A 16,464-nucleotide genomic window follows, 5' to 3' on the forward strand; every position below is an offset into this window, starting at 1 on the left:
TGAAAGGACTACAGGGAGTGCTTTTTCCATCCAAGGACTTGCCATATTCATAATTCAACACAGATTATTTGCCCTTTGTTTTGTAGTACGTTCCGCCATGTTTATGCGGAATGCAAAATGTTTCCGACAGGTTTGGAGAAAGTGGGCCGCGACTCCAGCTACGAGCAAGAGGGCAAGGTGCAGTTTGTGATGGATGCCGTGTACGCCATGGCCCACGCGCTACACCACATGCACCGCAAGCTATGCTACGGCTACCCGGGTTTGTGCCCGCGCATGGCTAACAGCATCGACGGGAAGGAGCTGCTTGGCCATATCCGCGCCGTCAACTTCAACGGTGAGTTGGGATATATAAATATAATGTCATTGACACGAAATAGCGTTCTGTCAGCCGTGCAGAAAGTCATCACAGCGCCCAAATTGAGTTCGAGGCGACGCTAATGTTTTGGTTGTGCCGGTTCCATGACGGCCATCATTTTTTAACCGAAACAATTAAAGGCTGAATTCTAATCCAACATTTATATCGGCCGATGTGGCACGTGAATCTATTACGAAATAATTAGAATCCATTCATCGCGGTACAATATTCTAAAACATTTCTCCGGCCCTCTTCCTCGCCGGCTGGTTGATTGAAATAAATGAAAGCGCCGTAATGCAATTAGAAATATAACAGGATTGCCGGCAGTTCATTTGTTTGACTGCAGCCTCTTCATAATTGCGCCAAGAGTGTCATTTCAGACGGCCGACACAATCTCGTGTATTATAGTTAGCAGAATGCGGGGATATAATTAATAGTAATATATAATTATACGTCCAATGTCTGGGCATGTAATGAGGAGTAAATGAGTTGTCACAAGTGCACTCGTCCCAAGTTGTCACTTGAAAAGTTTTTTCAAAAATAAACAGCAGATTTGGCCCCAACGCAGGTGCTGAATTAAATCCTTCATTCCCCCTTTGTGATTTGCCCCTCCCCCTCCAGACAATTTTAATTGGGCTCCCTCATTTCCTCCTAAATAATATCAGACGCCTTATAGTATTATTTTTAGCAATGTTTTCTTCGGCTTGCTATTCCCACCCCGATGTCGTTGCCAACTTTTCATTTCCGGGGGTCCCCGAAGCATTGTGCGGCGTAGATGGCCTCCGTTTAGTTAACAAGACACGCAGGGAGGAATTCATATGATGAGAACTCTCCCAAAAAAAAAAAAAGCGTTTCCTAGAAACAAAAGAGTGGATTTGGATTCTGCCGCTGTCTGCCGACAGGGACTTGATGGGCGTTTTTCAGTTATTGGCGGCTTAGCGAGCGCCAGATCCTCCCTTAACCCCTTTGAGTGACTTCGGTTAGCACAGCACACCGCGCCCGCCCGTTCCCGGCAGCGTGTTGAGGCAGTAGAATGAAAATCAATGGTGTATCGCAGCCGCCGTCTGGTGAGTGAGCCGCCGTGTCACGCTGCTACAATCACAGAGGCCGCCATGTTTTGATGGCGCCGTAAGATGTATAATTCACACTAATGTCGTCAAAGTGTAAATAAGTCATTGCGCACTTCCCGACGCCGTTTCCTGCGGCTTAGAAGTGAAAGGATGCCTGTCGAGATGAATTTTCACTTGATAGATATCTGTCAACAGCGAAACGTCATTGGAGCATTTATTTCGTACGACAATTAATCGAATTCCAGTGTAATGTTCAAATCGCTCCTTTAAAAAAATTAGTTCATTTTGGAATTTTAGATATATTTCATGTATTTGTTGGTGTAGCGTCTAAATAAGTTAACAGAGAAAAAAATGCTGAGTCAGCTTTAAAAAAATAATCGCGTTTTAAATCGCAATAATAATTTAAAAAATCTATTCCCTGATGTGGCGGCTTCAGTTAACCGCAGTGCACAAAGACCTTGGTTACTCTCCTGCCTGTCATAACACGGCACACGTGCCCCCTCCCCTCCTTGTTACCATGACGACGGCTCGTCCGTGCCATCGTCTGATGCCGACGTTGCCAGTGTTAGTTAGCCTCCGTAAAAGTGTGACAACAAAGAGAATACAGGAGTGAAGCCAAATGAAACAGAAGCGCATAATGTGATTCTCCTTGAAAAGGCCGGCGTGATAATTCAATCGGCTGGCGGGACACCGAAAATCAACTTCTGCGCGGATATGAAAGAATTCCATGCAGGCCAAATTGTGCGTTGGAGACGAAACTTGCCTCCTCACAATGACCTGAGGGAGGTCGTGCGGTAGTCCGTAATAGTGGAATTTACTTGCTTGAACCGGACGGGAACTTAATGATCTCGAAGAGGAAGAACAAGCCAAAGTGATCGTAGTGACCTGACCTCGCGAAGAAATAAAGCCGATGGACGTAATGAGGTGACGGACAGCTTGTTCGACAAATGGCGTCCGTAACAACTTGATGGGGAAAGATCACGGAAAATGTTCGACCCATTTAGCGCCATTGGCATAGAGACGACTTGGTGTGACATATGACTTGAGGACTTAATGAGCACTTTGCCGGGGCACCTTGACTTTTGCGAAGCAAAGTTTAAGACATAATAAGAGAGAGACGTATGAAATTTCATCAAGTAGTTGATATCGACAGCCTCCACGAGTACCCGATACCGTCAAATAAATCTTATCCTGTACCTGATATTGAAATTGCGCCAAAAAATTAAATAAATAATCAGACAAATCAATCATTAAAGACATTTTTAAATAAATAAATAAATGCAGTGCTAGTGAGAATATTGCCTTCTCGCGTGTCTCTCTTCTTATGGAACTTGCATTCAGCTAGCATATCCTTGCCTGGAGCTCTGCGTAAATATCCTTCTTCATGGCATGTCAAGTTATTTCTGTCCAAAACTGTCTGAAATGTTGCGACACAGTACGCAAATCTTTGTTTCTGTCGTTCAAAGGATCGAAACCGCCAATTTCACATACCCCCGTTCGGTTGCAACCACGTTTGTCGGAATTACTTTTAACGTTTTTAGAAATATTATAAACTAGTATGGCGTCATTAGATTGTGCACCTGATTGAGTTGCCACTGAGTGCATGTCATTTTTTATGAATAACTCCTCAGACTGACATTTAATCCACTTCTTATTGCCTGCTGCTCTTGTACAAGCAGCAGGTAATAACTAAGTCGGGATTATTGACATCATGTTTGCACACTCTGCCTCACCTATCACTGAAACGATGACTACATCACTGGGCCGCATTTTCAAGGTTTTTACCTTTTTTTTTTCTTTTTTTTCTCCGCCGCTTCCAGAGGTGAAGGCAAATAGTGTTTGGAAGGCCTTGAGAAATTGCCGATGCGGAGCTGTTGCCAGTTTGCGCCTTGAGAGCGATTGGAGGGAGGCCAGCGAAAAACTTGCTCAGCATCTGGCGGCGTTGTCGTCACGACGCCAAATCGATCCCACTACAGTAAAAACTTTTGAGAGGAGCTTAATTCGCCTCTCATGTTCTTTGGGCCAGATTAGCAGCCAAGACAAATAACGACAACAGCGGGGAAACTGCTTCAACGGTCAAAAGCTCGCAAAGATAAGACTGACAATTAGAAAAACACGTTGGTTACAATTCCTCACCAGGTGGCAGTAATTAAAAGAAGTTGTTTTAAGTGAGGATAAAGAATATATGCCCAGCAGTATTTTTCAATTAGCTGTGCATTTGTTGCTGCTGTTTGATTTAAAAAAAAATATCAAAGCTTTTACCACGGTGTTGACGCTAGCATTGTTAGCTCGCCTATGGTGTTTCTCATTATGAGTTAGCATTAAGCTACATGTGTTGCTGCACCGTTTGTTGCGCATACGACATCTTGCATTGTTTATTATTATTATTATTATTATTATTATTATTAGGCTCAGTGGACAAAGTTATTCTATTTTGTGTGTACATTGTTGGACATGGGACGGTAAAAACTGTTTTCTTGTTGTCCTATAATGAACTCTGGTTGTCCTCCAAACTGGCCTTTATTTAAGCCCACACAAGCTTTATAATACCACTGAGGCTGAAGGCTTGAAAAGGGGTTTGAGAATGTTGGCTGTGGGGAGGAACAGAGCAAAGCAAGCGAGACAATGAGCATGTTTTTTTCCCATTCTGTCGTTTTTTTTTTTTTTTGTTTTTTTTTTTCTCAGAAGGGGAACGACGCGATGAAGCAAGACAAAAAAGTTAAGGCGAGACAGACTGGAGGAATAGAAAGGCGAGAATATGAGAAGGCAGAAGCAGCTGCTGTGCCAGGCAGTAGTGGCTTTGAAACCGCCAAACAGACTTGCTAAAAATGCCCATTTGTAAATGGCAAAATTCCGAAAAGCTGCAGTTGTCTCGATGTTTGGCTTTCCACCTCGGCTGGAGACAAAAGAGCTGAAAGTCGTCTCATTGGTTTCCTTTCCCGTCCTGTTGAATAAAGCAAATGACAGCCGGAGAGCAAAATCGAAACGAGAAATGATGCGAGCTTGTCAACAGGCATGCTTTCCCGACATAATGGCCGCCGGCCGCCGTGTCAATTTGCACAAATTGCCGCAGCTTTTAAAAGCACACCGTTATTTACCTTGCCAAAAATGAACGCTCAAGATTGAATTATTGTCTTCGGCTCAAGGTAAACAGCAGGCGGGGCTCGAATAATTCTCGCTTATAAAAAAAGATGTCAAATATCAGGCAAGAAAAGAATATAATATCTTTTAAATGTACTTTGCAAGGTTGCTGTGGTGAATCATTTCTCATCTGACATTTTTTTCCACTGACGTCAACGGCCAGCGCAGAACCAAAGAACCTCCAAAGCGAGCGCGACCAAGCTTCAACTTCTTTCAACGCCTCTCCAATTGTTTTCCGATTTAAGTATCCTCAGCCGCATCCCACCATATCAATGACTTATAGTCGCCGGCTTTTATTTCCATAATGCGGCGCTTCCTCCGCATGTACGCCGTAATTGGATTTCCTCTTGCGCTCCGTCCGTGTCCGCCATCCGATTGGCCCGCGCCGCCATAAAAAGAAAAAGGGACAGCCCAAACGGAACAAAAAGAGAAATAAAGGTTATTGGCGCCGAGCTAAGCAAAGCCATAAATGGACTCATGCGTGTATTTATTCACACATGAGCACGTATGCCGTTTCCGTTGTAAGCCGAGCGAAGCCAAGAGTTGGTGCTTACCTGCATATGGAAAAAGCACTTTAGTGAAAATCGCATAAAAATATTATCACGAGGCTCCCGGCGTCCCTCAAATGTGCAATATAGCATGCTAGCCATTAAAACACTGTTTAAAAGTTTTGGAGTGCGGCCTTCTTAAGTGACTGCGGCGGGCTAATTATGACCGTATACTAAACCCCGCCCCTCCCTTTCAGGAAGTGCCGGCACGCCTGTGGTTTTCAACGAGAACGGAGACGCGCCGGGGAGATACGATATCTTCCAGTACCAGATCACCAACAGGTCCACGGCCGAGTACAGAGTCATCGGCTCCTGGACCAATAAACTGCACCTCAAGGTGAGAGTTTTGCACTACTTTTGCAAGTGTAAAACTCACTAAAATCCACACAGGAATTAATTAAAAAAAAATAAAAAATAGACAGATGAGAAGACTAATGGGCAATAAATACTTTCTGCATGATGGGTGCCTAGCTGAGTGTGATAGAACATATGGTTTGTTATTGTGCATAAATCTGGCAGGTGTGATATCAAGTCATTAACAGGATAGCTCGTTGGATATAAAAAGTCTGCACACCCCTGGTGAAACACCAGGTTTTTGTGGTGTTAAGAAAATGAAACCAAGATAAATCATTGAAATGTTTTTTCCAGAAGGGAATTAATAAAAAACACTGGCAGAGCTAGGGGGGGGGGGGGCTGCGAGGGCACTGACCCCCCCTCCCTCGAAATACACTTGCTAGGTGTTTCATGTTTCATTTTTATATCCAATGATGTAGCAAATGACGTGACCATTTAGCTGGGTATAAACAACACATCCAATCTGTACATTTTAAAGCAAAACAAAAGCAAAACTAAACACTATAAAAATCCTTTTAGTTACTCTTATCTGCCCAAAAATTGGGAAGTCAATGAATAAGGGATGAATCAGATAAGGGGAATGTAGTCTGTCAGAAGCGATCATGCGGCGCGAGATGTTTCAAAAAAGTTTCCAAAGCACTCTCATTTGCACTCCTGCACACGCGCCGACACATGAGGACGTGAAGTAATTATTTTCCTTGACAGTTATATTTGCATCCCCAGAGCAAACTGCCAAGCGGCGGATGAGAAACACTCTTGAATTCTCATTTTAGCGTCGCCACTTGTAAATTCAGTTCAAAGATGTCATTTGGACGCAGATTTATTTTCTTTTCTCCATTCTCTCCAGTCATGTTTTTTTTTTTAAACTGGTTGATAGCATTTCTAACAGCTCTTCTATCACCCCCCTCGCAGGTTGAGGCCATGCGCTGGAAAAGGGGTGACCCATCGCTGCCGGCTTCCGTGTGCAGCCTCCCGTGCCGTGCCGGGGAAAGGAAGAAGGTGGTGAAGGGGGTACCCTGTTGCTGGCACTGCGAACGATGCGAGGGGTACCACTACCAGGTACGTGGATGACGAAATAACCAGTCAACAAACACGCCATAAGCGAGCGCGTCGACGTGTCAAAGGAAAATTCCAAGCATAACAGCAACTTGACGATTGTCAGCATGGGGGGGAAGATCGATACTCATTTTGCTGACACGAGCAGCAGCAAGCAGATCAATAATGCGCTGACACATTTACTGTAGATTTGGGACTTGAGTGGAATTAGGTATGGCGCCATGACAAAACACAAGCGCGCCACAATAAAGCAGGCAGAGAAAAATAATGTGCCACATGCGCCGCCCCATAGAAGTCACTTGACGGACGCAGATAATGACCTTTGGTGCGTTGTTGCACTGCATACATGGCAGACCCCAAAAGAAATGGCTGCCATTACATATTGCTTGATAATTACACTGACAAGAAAAGTTCTGGCTAACCTGAAAAAAAAAGAGACACGTACAAGCCAGGGTTTTTTATTTCTGCTGTTGTCGTTAGCTAATTTAGCTTTTTTTTTTGTCTGTTTCCATCCTTAGCTAAGGTGTTGTTTTGAGAAAGGTCACGCTAATGCTAGCTAGCTATCTTGTGCGCTGTACACATCAAGACTGGATTGTCAGTTACACTAATGACTAATAACACAAATTCTAACAAAAATTCTGTCCAATCTGAATGAAAATACAAATAAGCAAGGTGTGTTTATTTTTATAGTTGTTGTTAGCTAATTTAGCATTTGTTAGTCTCTTCCCAGTGTTAGCTAAACAATAGCATCACACACCAACGCTAGCTAGCTTGTTGCGCCACACACCGAGCGATGAGATTGAAACTATATTTTATGAGGCAGAGTCTTGGTTTCATACTTTGACAGTTGAATGAATTATTTGAATCCTAGATTGTTGTTTGACGTACGTATCTGGACTTCCGCAGGCCTCCGAGTTCATGTGCGAGCTTTGTCCGTACGAAATGCGACCCGACGCCAACCGCACGGGCTGCGTCCCCATCCCCATCATCAAGCTGGAGTGGCACTCGGCATGGGCCGTAGTCCCCGTCTTCCTCTCCATGCTGGGCATCATCGCCACGTCGTTCGTCATCGTCACCTTCGTGCGCTACAACGACACGCCCATCGTGCGGGCCTCGGGCCGGGAGATGAGCTACGTGCTGCTCACGGGTATCTTCCTGTGCTACGCCATCACCTTCCTGATGATAGCCGCTCCGGACGTTGGCGTGTGCTCCTTGCGGAGGATCTTCCTGGGCTTGGGCATGTGCTTCAGCTACGCGGCGCTCCTCACCAAGACCAACAGGATCCACCGCATCTTTGAGCAGGGCAAGAAGTCGGTCACGGCGCCCAGGTGAAGATCGCCGCTCGCTCTTCACCTCAGTCTGTCCGGGCTTGCCGTCATTATTCATCATTATGTTTTAGTCATACATTATGTATCAGGCGTGAACTCGGGATCACCGTTTGCGCTCGGTGGGAGACTCTCCTGGCAGGCGGCGTCAACGCAGCGGCTGAAATGTTAACGTCGGCTTTAATGGACGTCAGGTTCAAGTGTGTACCAGCAGGAAACCAGCAGTTTCCTCGCCAGGGTTAAAATTGACCTGACTGTTGCACAACCATGCGAGTCTTAGGCTACAATGCTCCGTTCCAGATTAACACATGAGCCTGATGGTGTCACAAAAGATACATAAATCTTACATTCCGCTTCCTGTTTATTCTGGGTGTAATTTCACCATCGACCACTAGAGGGCGGCATATTATTTCCTAGTTTCTTATTACCTAATTTTTGCTGGAGACATGCTCATTCCTGTCCGCCCTGCTTTTTACACCCATAGAAAGCAACATCTGTATTTCTCTCTCCCGTCCCAGGTTCATCTCCCCGGCCTCGCAACTGGTCATCACCTTCTCCCTCATCTCGGTCCAGCTGCTGGGTGTGTTCTTATGGTTCGCCGTGGACCCGCCGCACACTGTGGTGGACTACGGCGAGCAGCGGACCCAGGACCCCAGGTCGGCGCGCGGGGTCCTCAAGTGCGACATCTCGGATCTGTCGCTCATCTGCTCCTTGGGCTACTCCATCCTGCTGATGGTCACCTGCACGGTGTACGCCATCAAGACACGCGGCGTGCCCGAGACCTTCAATGAGGCCAAGCCCATCGGCTTCACCATGTACACCACCTGTATCATCTGGCTTGCCTTCATCCCCATCTTCTTTGGAACGTCGCAGTCTGCGGAGAGGGTAAGCACCTGGGTGTCCCAATACTTTTGTGCCTATCTTATCAACAAGTCAGCGACAGGTTAGTGGTCACGATATGTTTATGGGCTTCCCGTGGGTACGGCTAAAGTCTCCTCTGCGTATTTTACAACGTTATTACATTTCATTTTACAGTTATGGATTTTCGCCCGTCACCGGTGCGGAACGAATGCGTTCTCTCTCCCTCGCCGAAACCGGTTTTGGAAATCAAATATGCCGCTTTAGGCGATTCTGTTGTGGCCGTTGTCGCTCTGCTAATATGTCAAGTCTAGCCGGCTGAGCTTAAGCGCGTGTAGTTTTTAGATTTGCACGTGAATCAAGGCATCTAACAATGGTGTGTTTTAAAATAAAACTTCAAAAAAGCCAAAGGGTTCTTTTGGTTGGAGCCGTGCACTCGAAAATGTCACCAGTCCGCCCCATTTTGTCATCTTCCTCTTGAAAACTAGCCCGCTCCCGTCGAGTCCGCTGAAGCTTCACGACTTGCCTCCCACTCCTACCGAGGAAGAGCCGGCGGGTAAAATGTTTCCCTACTTCGGAGTGTCACTCAAGCCTTTATTACATAGATATATTTTTTTATTATTCATCCCTTTTTTTTGCCTGTACCCCGGCCCCATTTTTCTCCGGAGGCTGGCGCTGACAGAGAAACAATGTCTAAGCGCTTATACGGGATAGCGAGCGCTCTGTAACCGTGGCAACTTAGAAGCCCGCATCTTTCACGCTGTCGCTAACTTTAGCTAAGGGAGTTTTGATACTCGATGAATCCGCCCGGACACGCCTCCTCATGAATATTCAAATCTTCTCTTCCTGCTGATCCACACCTAATGAGGTCACGACCTCGCATACATTTTGCCACCTGGGTGTCATTTAGGCAACACACCTAATATCTCCCAGCGTATTCTCACATCGGCTCTCTTGACGTTTACTCACCTAATTAGATTGCGCGACTTTGTGTGTTTTTGTGCGCCGGCGTGCTGTGTGTAATTGGGATATCCACCAAGTGGACGCTTTTATGTGTCCCTTCTAATTGGAATACGGTGTCCAATGCGAGGCGTTTGGCTGCTTGAGAGGGGAAGAGGAAGGGAATAAACAGGTAATGATGTGATTTGCTGATGGGGGGGGGGGGCTTTTAATGAGTCGAGTTACGCTCAGGTGGGCTCACATTATGATCAACGTTCAAATGGCACTGTCGTCATCACCTACCGTTTCCCGCCCGAGCTTGTCGTAACGGCAATGACAGAAGTAATCTGTGCTCGATTACTCATATTTACTGCGGAATTAGACGCCCGTGGAGCGATTTGACACGTCATGCCGAGCTCACCGGAAACGAAGACAAACGATGCCACTGTAAGCTTTTTAATGCCACAAGTTTGCTGTCAAACTAAATATTAAACAAAAGAGGATTACATGTTTAATCCCAATTACACAAATGCCTTATAGGGTTAGCTTATTGCTATCACATAGCCATGCTAACACAATTTGCAATGATAGTTTTTTATTTATTTGAGGCATGTATTCTTTATCCTCTGCAAAAAATGACTACGTTTCCTGCGCTTTATTGCGCAACTGTGACCATGATTTCAATTTTTTTTTTTTAATAATGTTGCCTTAGTTCTACTTGAATCTTGATCCATGCCCAAGTACTTGTTTCCACTTTAATTTTGGATAATTTACGCTTGAAGAATGATTAAGAATTTGGGCGCGTAGCTTTTGTGCATAGAAGGCTGGCTGGTGATTAATGCCAAGTCATTTGCATGTTATTTCCCCGACTGCTGGAAGTAATGTCTGGAAATGAGGAAGGCAAGCACAAGCGTGATGAGGAATACACAAAAAGAATTGGAGAAAATACGAAAGTTTCTAAATCTTTCCCTTTGACCCATTTCCAAACAATACTTGCCTTGACACCTTTCCCTCTCCCATCTCGCTTTGTTTTTCATCGCTCTCGTAGCCAGTGACTCAGAGCCGCGTCGAGCATTCCGAGTGGGTCCGGACGAGTGCCGCGGGGAGGGATGAGAGCGGCGAGAAGAGCCGTAGTGTCGTAATAGCAAGGTGGGATGGGAGGAATGAGGCGAGGTTGAAGGGACTCGACAAATTACACAGGGGAGAAGAGGTGAAGTGTGTAGCGTGAGTCAAGCGCACATTTCACTCTTTTTTTATTTTTTCCCCCAGCTATAGGCAGCGCGATTAGTACGGACACGCACGTAATCAGGATCTTCCCCTTTTTTGAGCAGGGAACAGCAAACGGATGCCGTCCAATCTCTCTGAGGCTCCACACAAATCCATCAGATAGATTTATGGCGGCGGCTGCGGTCCTTCTGGAGAGCGAATGACCAATCCGATCCCCTAAGCATGGCTCGCCAAAGTAATCAATCCAAAAGTCGTGTGAAGTGCTAAAGGAGAAGCAGACAGGGTGGTGAAATCAACTCGGGGAAACTAAACTAAGTGTACAAGAGGCAGGAAAAAAAATGTGCCATTGAATTATTTATTTGTAGCAGTCGTTTAAGCAGTGGCGTGCAAAGCGGGGGCGCTGGGCCTCCTCACATCTTGTGTCCAGTAAGAGCACAAAGATGTCCTTTTTTTTTTTTTTTATTAACATAAAGAAGCCTTTACATCCACACAAAGTAGCCGGAAATCTCTAAGTAGTCTTTTGTAGAAGATAATGAAGCCGTCGTGGACAGAAGCAGCCACGCCGGGGCCCAATTAAGCGATGCCCTGACATAACGTAGAGTTATTAGGCCTGTGTTTTTTCTTTTTAATATCACCGTGTCATATTGAAGGGGAAAAAATGTCAACTGGGTGATGGGAGTCTTTTAGTTTGTCAATGTAATCATCGCTGAGTCCGAAACAAAAGGAGGGATGAAACTTTGTCACCCTCAAACTATATAGAAAATAGTAATACATAGAATGAATGTTTTTTTTATTGTTTTGGTTATTGCTAAACAATTTTAACCAACATCAGTTGCTTAGCTTAGATGCTAACATACAGTAGCAACTGTTAGTTTACATGCTAACTAACATACAGTAGCAGACGTTTCAACCAAACAGGAAAGGAAAAGAATGAAGTGGTCTCTTCTATTTCTTCATAATTGTCTGACCTTTACCAAACCGCTTTCCCAATCAGCCTGTTGTGCTTTACCCTAAAAAGCAATGAGCTCAGTAAAGCGCCTGCTATTAATGACGGTAAAGGTTAACGAAGTGGACAAATAGACAACACGGAATTCAAATGGCAGCTTCTAGAAGATAAATCAAATCAAAATGGCTCCCATCATGACTTGCCTCGTTCTACAAAATGAATTCCAAGTCAAATCTCCCGAGCCCCCCATTAAAATGATGAGTGGTCCCATTGCGGGCGGTGGGAGACGGATACTGGCTGTCAATTAAATCCACAAAGCGGCTCGGTCCCGCTCCGCGAATAAAAATGGCCGTACAGTTCCCTCGCAGGGCCCGGAGGCGTCCTATACTGTCGCAGGGACAGGCACCTGCCAAGGACACCTAAACGAATTAGCGCCATGCTAAATGATGCAAAGAGTGAAATGGGAGCGAAAGAAGGTTGACGCAAGCGAATCGTGGGAGTTTGTTTCAGGTGTTCCCGACCTGTCTCGGTTGACTTTGGCTCACGTGCAGGCAGCTGTTGCATCACGGCTTTGTCTTCCCCTCCCGGTATTTGCTCAGGCAGTGAATTTTAGCAGCCTCCGACAGAAGGTAATTCACGGGGGGGAGGAGAGGCGTGATGACAGTTTTAAAAGGATCTCGCATATTCAAGCAAGCTGGCGTGCATTTGATAGCCACATTTTTTCTGCTTCATTTCATATGGAAACTGTGCTGCTTTTTCAGCCTTGGCCACCAGGGGGTAGTATGATGTATGGCTAATGTTACAGAATCCTCAACGCCCTAAAACTCATCAAATGAAGCATGTGTAAAAATGAGTTTGTGAAATATTTGTATCAAATTGGAAACGAAGGCGAGTCTCAAATGCTTAGTCAGTTGCAGTCATATTGGTTGCTCTTTGCAGAGGATAAAGAATAGAACCCTGCTAGCATTGTTATATTGTCTGTCTACATGTGTTGCTGCCATTTGTTATATATGTCGCTCAAAGCTAAAGCTACCACAGTGCAGCAAGCGTTATTAATCGCGTGTTAGCATTAAGCGAAGTGACTTGGTAAAAAAATAATTCTCACCACTTTACATTTAGTTTGACAACAAAGTTTAACAGGGAGTGGCAAAAAAAAAAAGCTTGAAGTCTTGTTCCGGAGAATTGTTCACTATCTGCCAAAGTATTTTATTTTTTAAATTATGCAAATGAAAGTGTGCTCCCGCTTATCTCAAGGCACCACTTTTGCAGATGATGCCGCCGTTTTGGTATCCTGACATCATCCGACGTCATCTCGACGACTCTGCACGTTTTCACGGGAATTAGATTTTATCCCAATCACGCGCCCTGACTTTAATACGCTTCGGAAGGCAGCGCAGATATGTCGCCACGGTAACGTAATTGCTGTAAAGCGAGAGTAAGGATTAAGCAAAACGACTTTTCGACTTTTTTTTTATAGCTCTTATCCTGTTCATAGTCGCGGGCACATTAGATTGTCTGAAATCCAATCCAGTACGAGGACAAAACATCACAACGCTTCCTTTTTTCTCTTTTAGGACACGCGTTTACCGTTTAAGGGCCTCTGAACGAGCAGCGCAACTATCATGTTCTGTCATGATTGTGCGGAGCATTGTAATAAAGTCTGCTTGGAGGCTTCACTCGGAGCGCTAATTAAAAAATAACAAGGTTAAATCATCCCGAGCACTTTTTTATCATTGACACAAAAGACGGCGACTCCTCTCGAGATGGCAATTAAAACGCTCCCGTGTAATCAAGTCGGTGGTGGCAATATGAATAGAATTTGGGCTTGCTGAGAATTTATGCTTCCCCACTCGTCTAAACACGATGTTTTGAGTAATTGCGAGTTTGCCGGTTATGACTCCACCAGTTTTTTTAAATGCATCTCAGGAGGCGGCCATTTTGCCTTGTGGAACCACTTGCTGTCACCTGAAAATGGGAAGCTAATAAACCTTAAAAGTGTGTGCTTGTTTAGCCCAAGCAAAATAAACACAGCGAGGAATGTGTTTGCGCCCGTTGCATACTTTTATGTGCCTATGAATGAGAAAGTGAAGTGTATTTGTCGTTAACCCCTTACTACTCCTGTTTTTTGTTCTTGCGCCTGTCTGATTGATGTTCTTCCAGATATGATTGTCCCTTAAAACATTGGACAATCATCAAATCTTCACGAACTTTTTTTAACAGTGTATCACATGGCCAAGTGGCCACAAGGTGGCGCAAATTCCTCTGTAAACTCTAAACAAAGCAGCTGTTCCATTGACAAGTTTGCAGGAGATTTGCGCCACCTTGTGGTAACATGTGATACGTCGTTAAAAAAACTGTTCTTGGAAATGGGAATAATGGCCAAGATTTTAAGATACAATCGTATCTGCAGGCTCAGGGGGCTCTTAAAATTTCAAATTAATTTTTTTAATCATTTATTTAGATTTTAGTAGTCCAATCAAGATCACTGTGGTAAGCGGCCATTGTGGCTTTTTCTTTGCAGATGTACATCCAAACTACCACCCTGACCGTTTCGCTCAGTCTGTCGGCTTCTGTTTCTCTGGGGATGCTCTACATGCCCAAAGTCTACATCATCCTCTTCCACCCCGAGCAGAACGTGCCCAAACGGAAGCGCAGTTTCAAGGTAAAAAAAAAAAAAAAAATCTGCGCCCGGCGCTTTTTCAGAGCCTCACTTGAATTTTTTGCCAAATCCTAACGGCGCAGGCCATTGTGACCGCCGCCGCCATGTCGGGGAAGCTGTCGCAGAAGGGAGATCGGCCCAATGGAGAAGTGAAGACTGAGCTGTGTGAGAGCATGGAGACCAACAGTAAGGCTTCTTTTTACTGCTGCTAATTCCCGTAGCAAATGTTGCTATTTCGGCAGGATTCCCAAAAGGTTGCAAACAGTTGCAAACAATTTCTCCAGTTGTTCAGTGAGACGCGGCCTTTAAAAAGTTACTTGGTTTGTCCCGCAGCTTCATCTACGAAGACGACATATGTCAGCTACAGCAATCACGCCACCTGAAACCAGACGAGATGACGAGCTTAGCGGACCAATGGACCAACAGGCAGAATCCAAGCATGAGACATTTTGTAACATTTCACTTAAATGGGGAGGGGGGGTGTTCTTGCCATTCGCTGGTCCAACCGTAAGTTTAAAAGTTTATGTTTTAAAAAAAAATAAAGGACAATGTGACATAAGCCTTGACTGGACTACAAAAAAAAAAAAAATACAGAAAAATTGTATGCATAAGGGCCAGAAATAGTTATTTAAAAAGAGAAATCTATGAGACTAAACATGTTTGTTGTTCTTCTCTAATTGTTAGTATTTTTGTGGTCGTGAGAAGTTTTTCCATTCTTGTCTCACCGTTGTCGATGAATCGTCCTTGCATACTGAGATGAGTGTTCCCTCCCACTGTCTTGGCTAACCGGGTTGTGAACCTGTAACACAACATGGGTGACGCATGCCGCTTTTGATACCAAAAGGAGATTTATTTATAATAAAGGAATGTTTTTGCAAATACCTGGATTGCTCTGCTTTCACCTTTCGCTATTAATGCTCCACAAATTCAAAAACGCCTATGTCCGAGTTGCCTGGGAACAAATCGCCAACTTGATCCTAGTAAAAAAAAAAAGAAAAAGCAATAATGTATTCTAGCTGTTGTCATGAGAAGGCAAATTTAGTGTCGGCCTGCGCAATTCTGAGATTAGGCCAAACTAATGGGGAGGAAAAACACAAACAAAACATTACAAAGAGTAAATGAAAGCAGTGTCCCACTTAATTAAAATGAATCGGAGATAAAACTGGGGGGAACGCGACATAATATCCCCTAAATTGTATGTGTGCATGTGTATCTGCGGGCAGCCAGCTTGTTTTGTTTGGCCACATTTTGCTATTGTCTACTCCAGCTCAAAAGTTCCGAGCCAAATGTCGTATTTTGTCACCGATATGCTCTCTGATTCATTGGCTAATAAAACTAGCTAACTAAAGATGTGTAACCACAGTTGTGTACATATTTTTAGCACACTATGGGTAATATTTTTGTTTTTTGTAATAATTGACCTCCGCTTCAACCCGAGCGCTATGACCCCTCCCCTGCGGAGCAGCTTGGATGCAATTTCCGATATAAATGGGACCGTGTCCACATACGACGTGTCAGAAATGTCATTAGCCGTGAAGATATGGTAAGACTGAGAAAGGTTACCAAGCTCTGGATGTGAATGCTAATTACTTCGAAACTTCCTATTCCAGTGAATTGTGTCCACTATATGGATTATAATATAACCGTGAAAATATTTTTTTCCAAACGCCATTATACAGTAACCTATAAGAAACGAATCAACAAAAACATAACACAACACGCCTTAGTGATTCTTTGAAAAGCATAAACATTACATTCCGTGTCGCCTCAGGCGTCACGCCGTGATGTTAATAGTTTGACAGGCCCCGCTGCTCATCTCGCATCCCGCCTCCCCGCGGCGCCGCCACGTTTCTGTCCTCTCAGCTGCTCAGGTTGTGGCCGTCACACGGCGTGCAAAAAAAAACAACAGTCTCCAAGTGTTTCTCGATTTTTCTCTGCTAAATGTAATTTTTCTTAAAGTTCTGTTCTTCAGCGAGACTTTGTGTG

At 44.6% G+C, this 16,464-nt stretch overlaps 1 protein-coding gene across 4 annotated transcripts in view; it reads left to right on the forward strand.

Annotated features, from left to right (window-relative positions):
* Positions 1-15,357, forward strand: part of grm8a (glutamate receptor, metabotropic 8a) — an 86,435-nt gene extending 71,078 nt beyond the window's left edge. For 3 of the 4 annotated variants that reach the window (XM_049761236.2, XM_049761238.1, XM_049761239.2), the window contains 8 exons: positions 131-334; positions 5,312-5,451; positions 6,381-6,527; positions 7,431-7,852; positions 8,368-8,734; positions 14,341-14,481; positions 14,562-14,664; positions 14,812-15,357. In XM_049761236.2, the coding sequence (XP_049617193.1) occupies positions 131-334; positions 5,312-5,451; positions 6,381-6,527; positions 7,431-7,852; positions 8,368-8,734; positions 14,341-14,481; positions 14,562-14,664; positions 14,812-14,861 (1,574 nt within the window). In that variant the 3' untranslated portion in view covers positions 14,862-15,357. Of the gene's footprint in view, positions 1-130; positions 335-5,311; positions 5,452-6,380; positions 6,528-7,430; positions 7,853-8,367; positions 8,735-14,340; positions 14,482-14,561; positions 14,733-14,811 lie in introns of all 4 variants that reach the window. The other variant, XM_049761237.2, reaches the window with a different exon arrangement.
* Positions 15,358-16,464: the final 1,107 nt, after the last annotated feature.

Source organism: Syngnathus scovelli, chromosome 22 (assembly GCF_024217435.2).
Source record: "Syngnathus scovelli strain Florida chromosome 22, RoL_Ssco_1.2, whole genome shotgun sequence".
NCBI classification, from domain to species: Eukaryota; Metazoa; Chordata; class Actinopteri; order Syngnathiformes; family Syngnathidae; genus Syngnathus; species Syngnathus scovelli.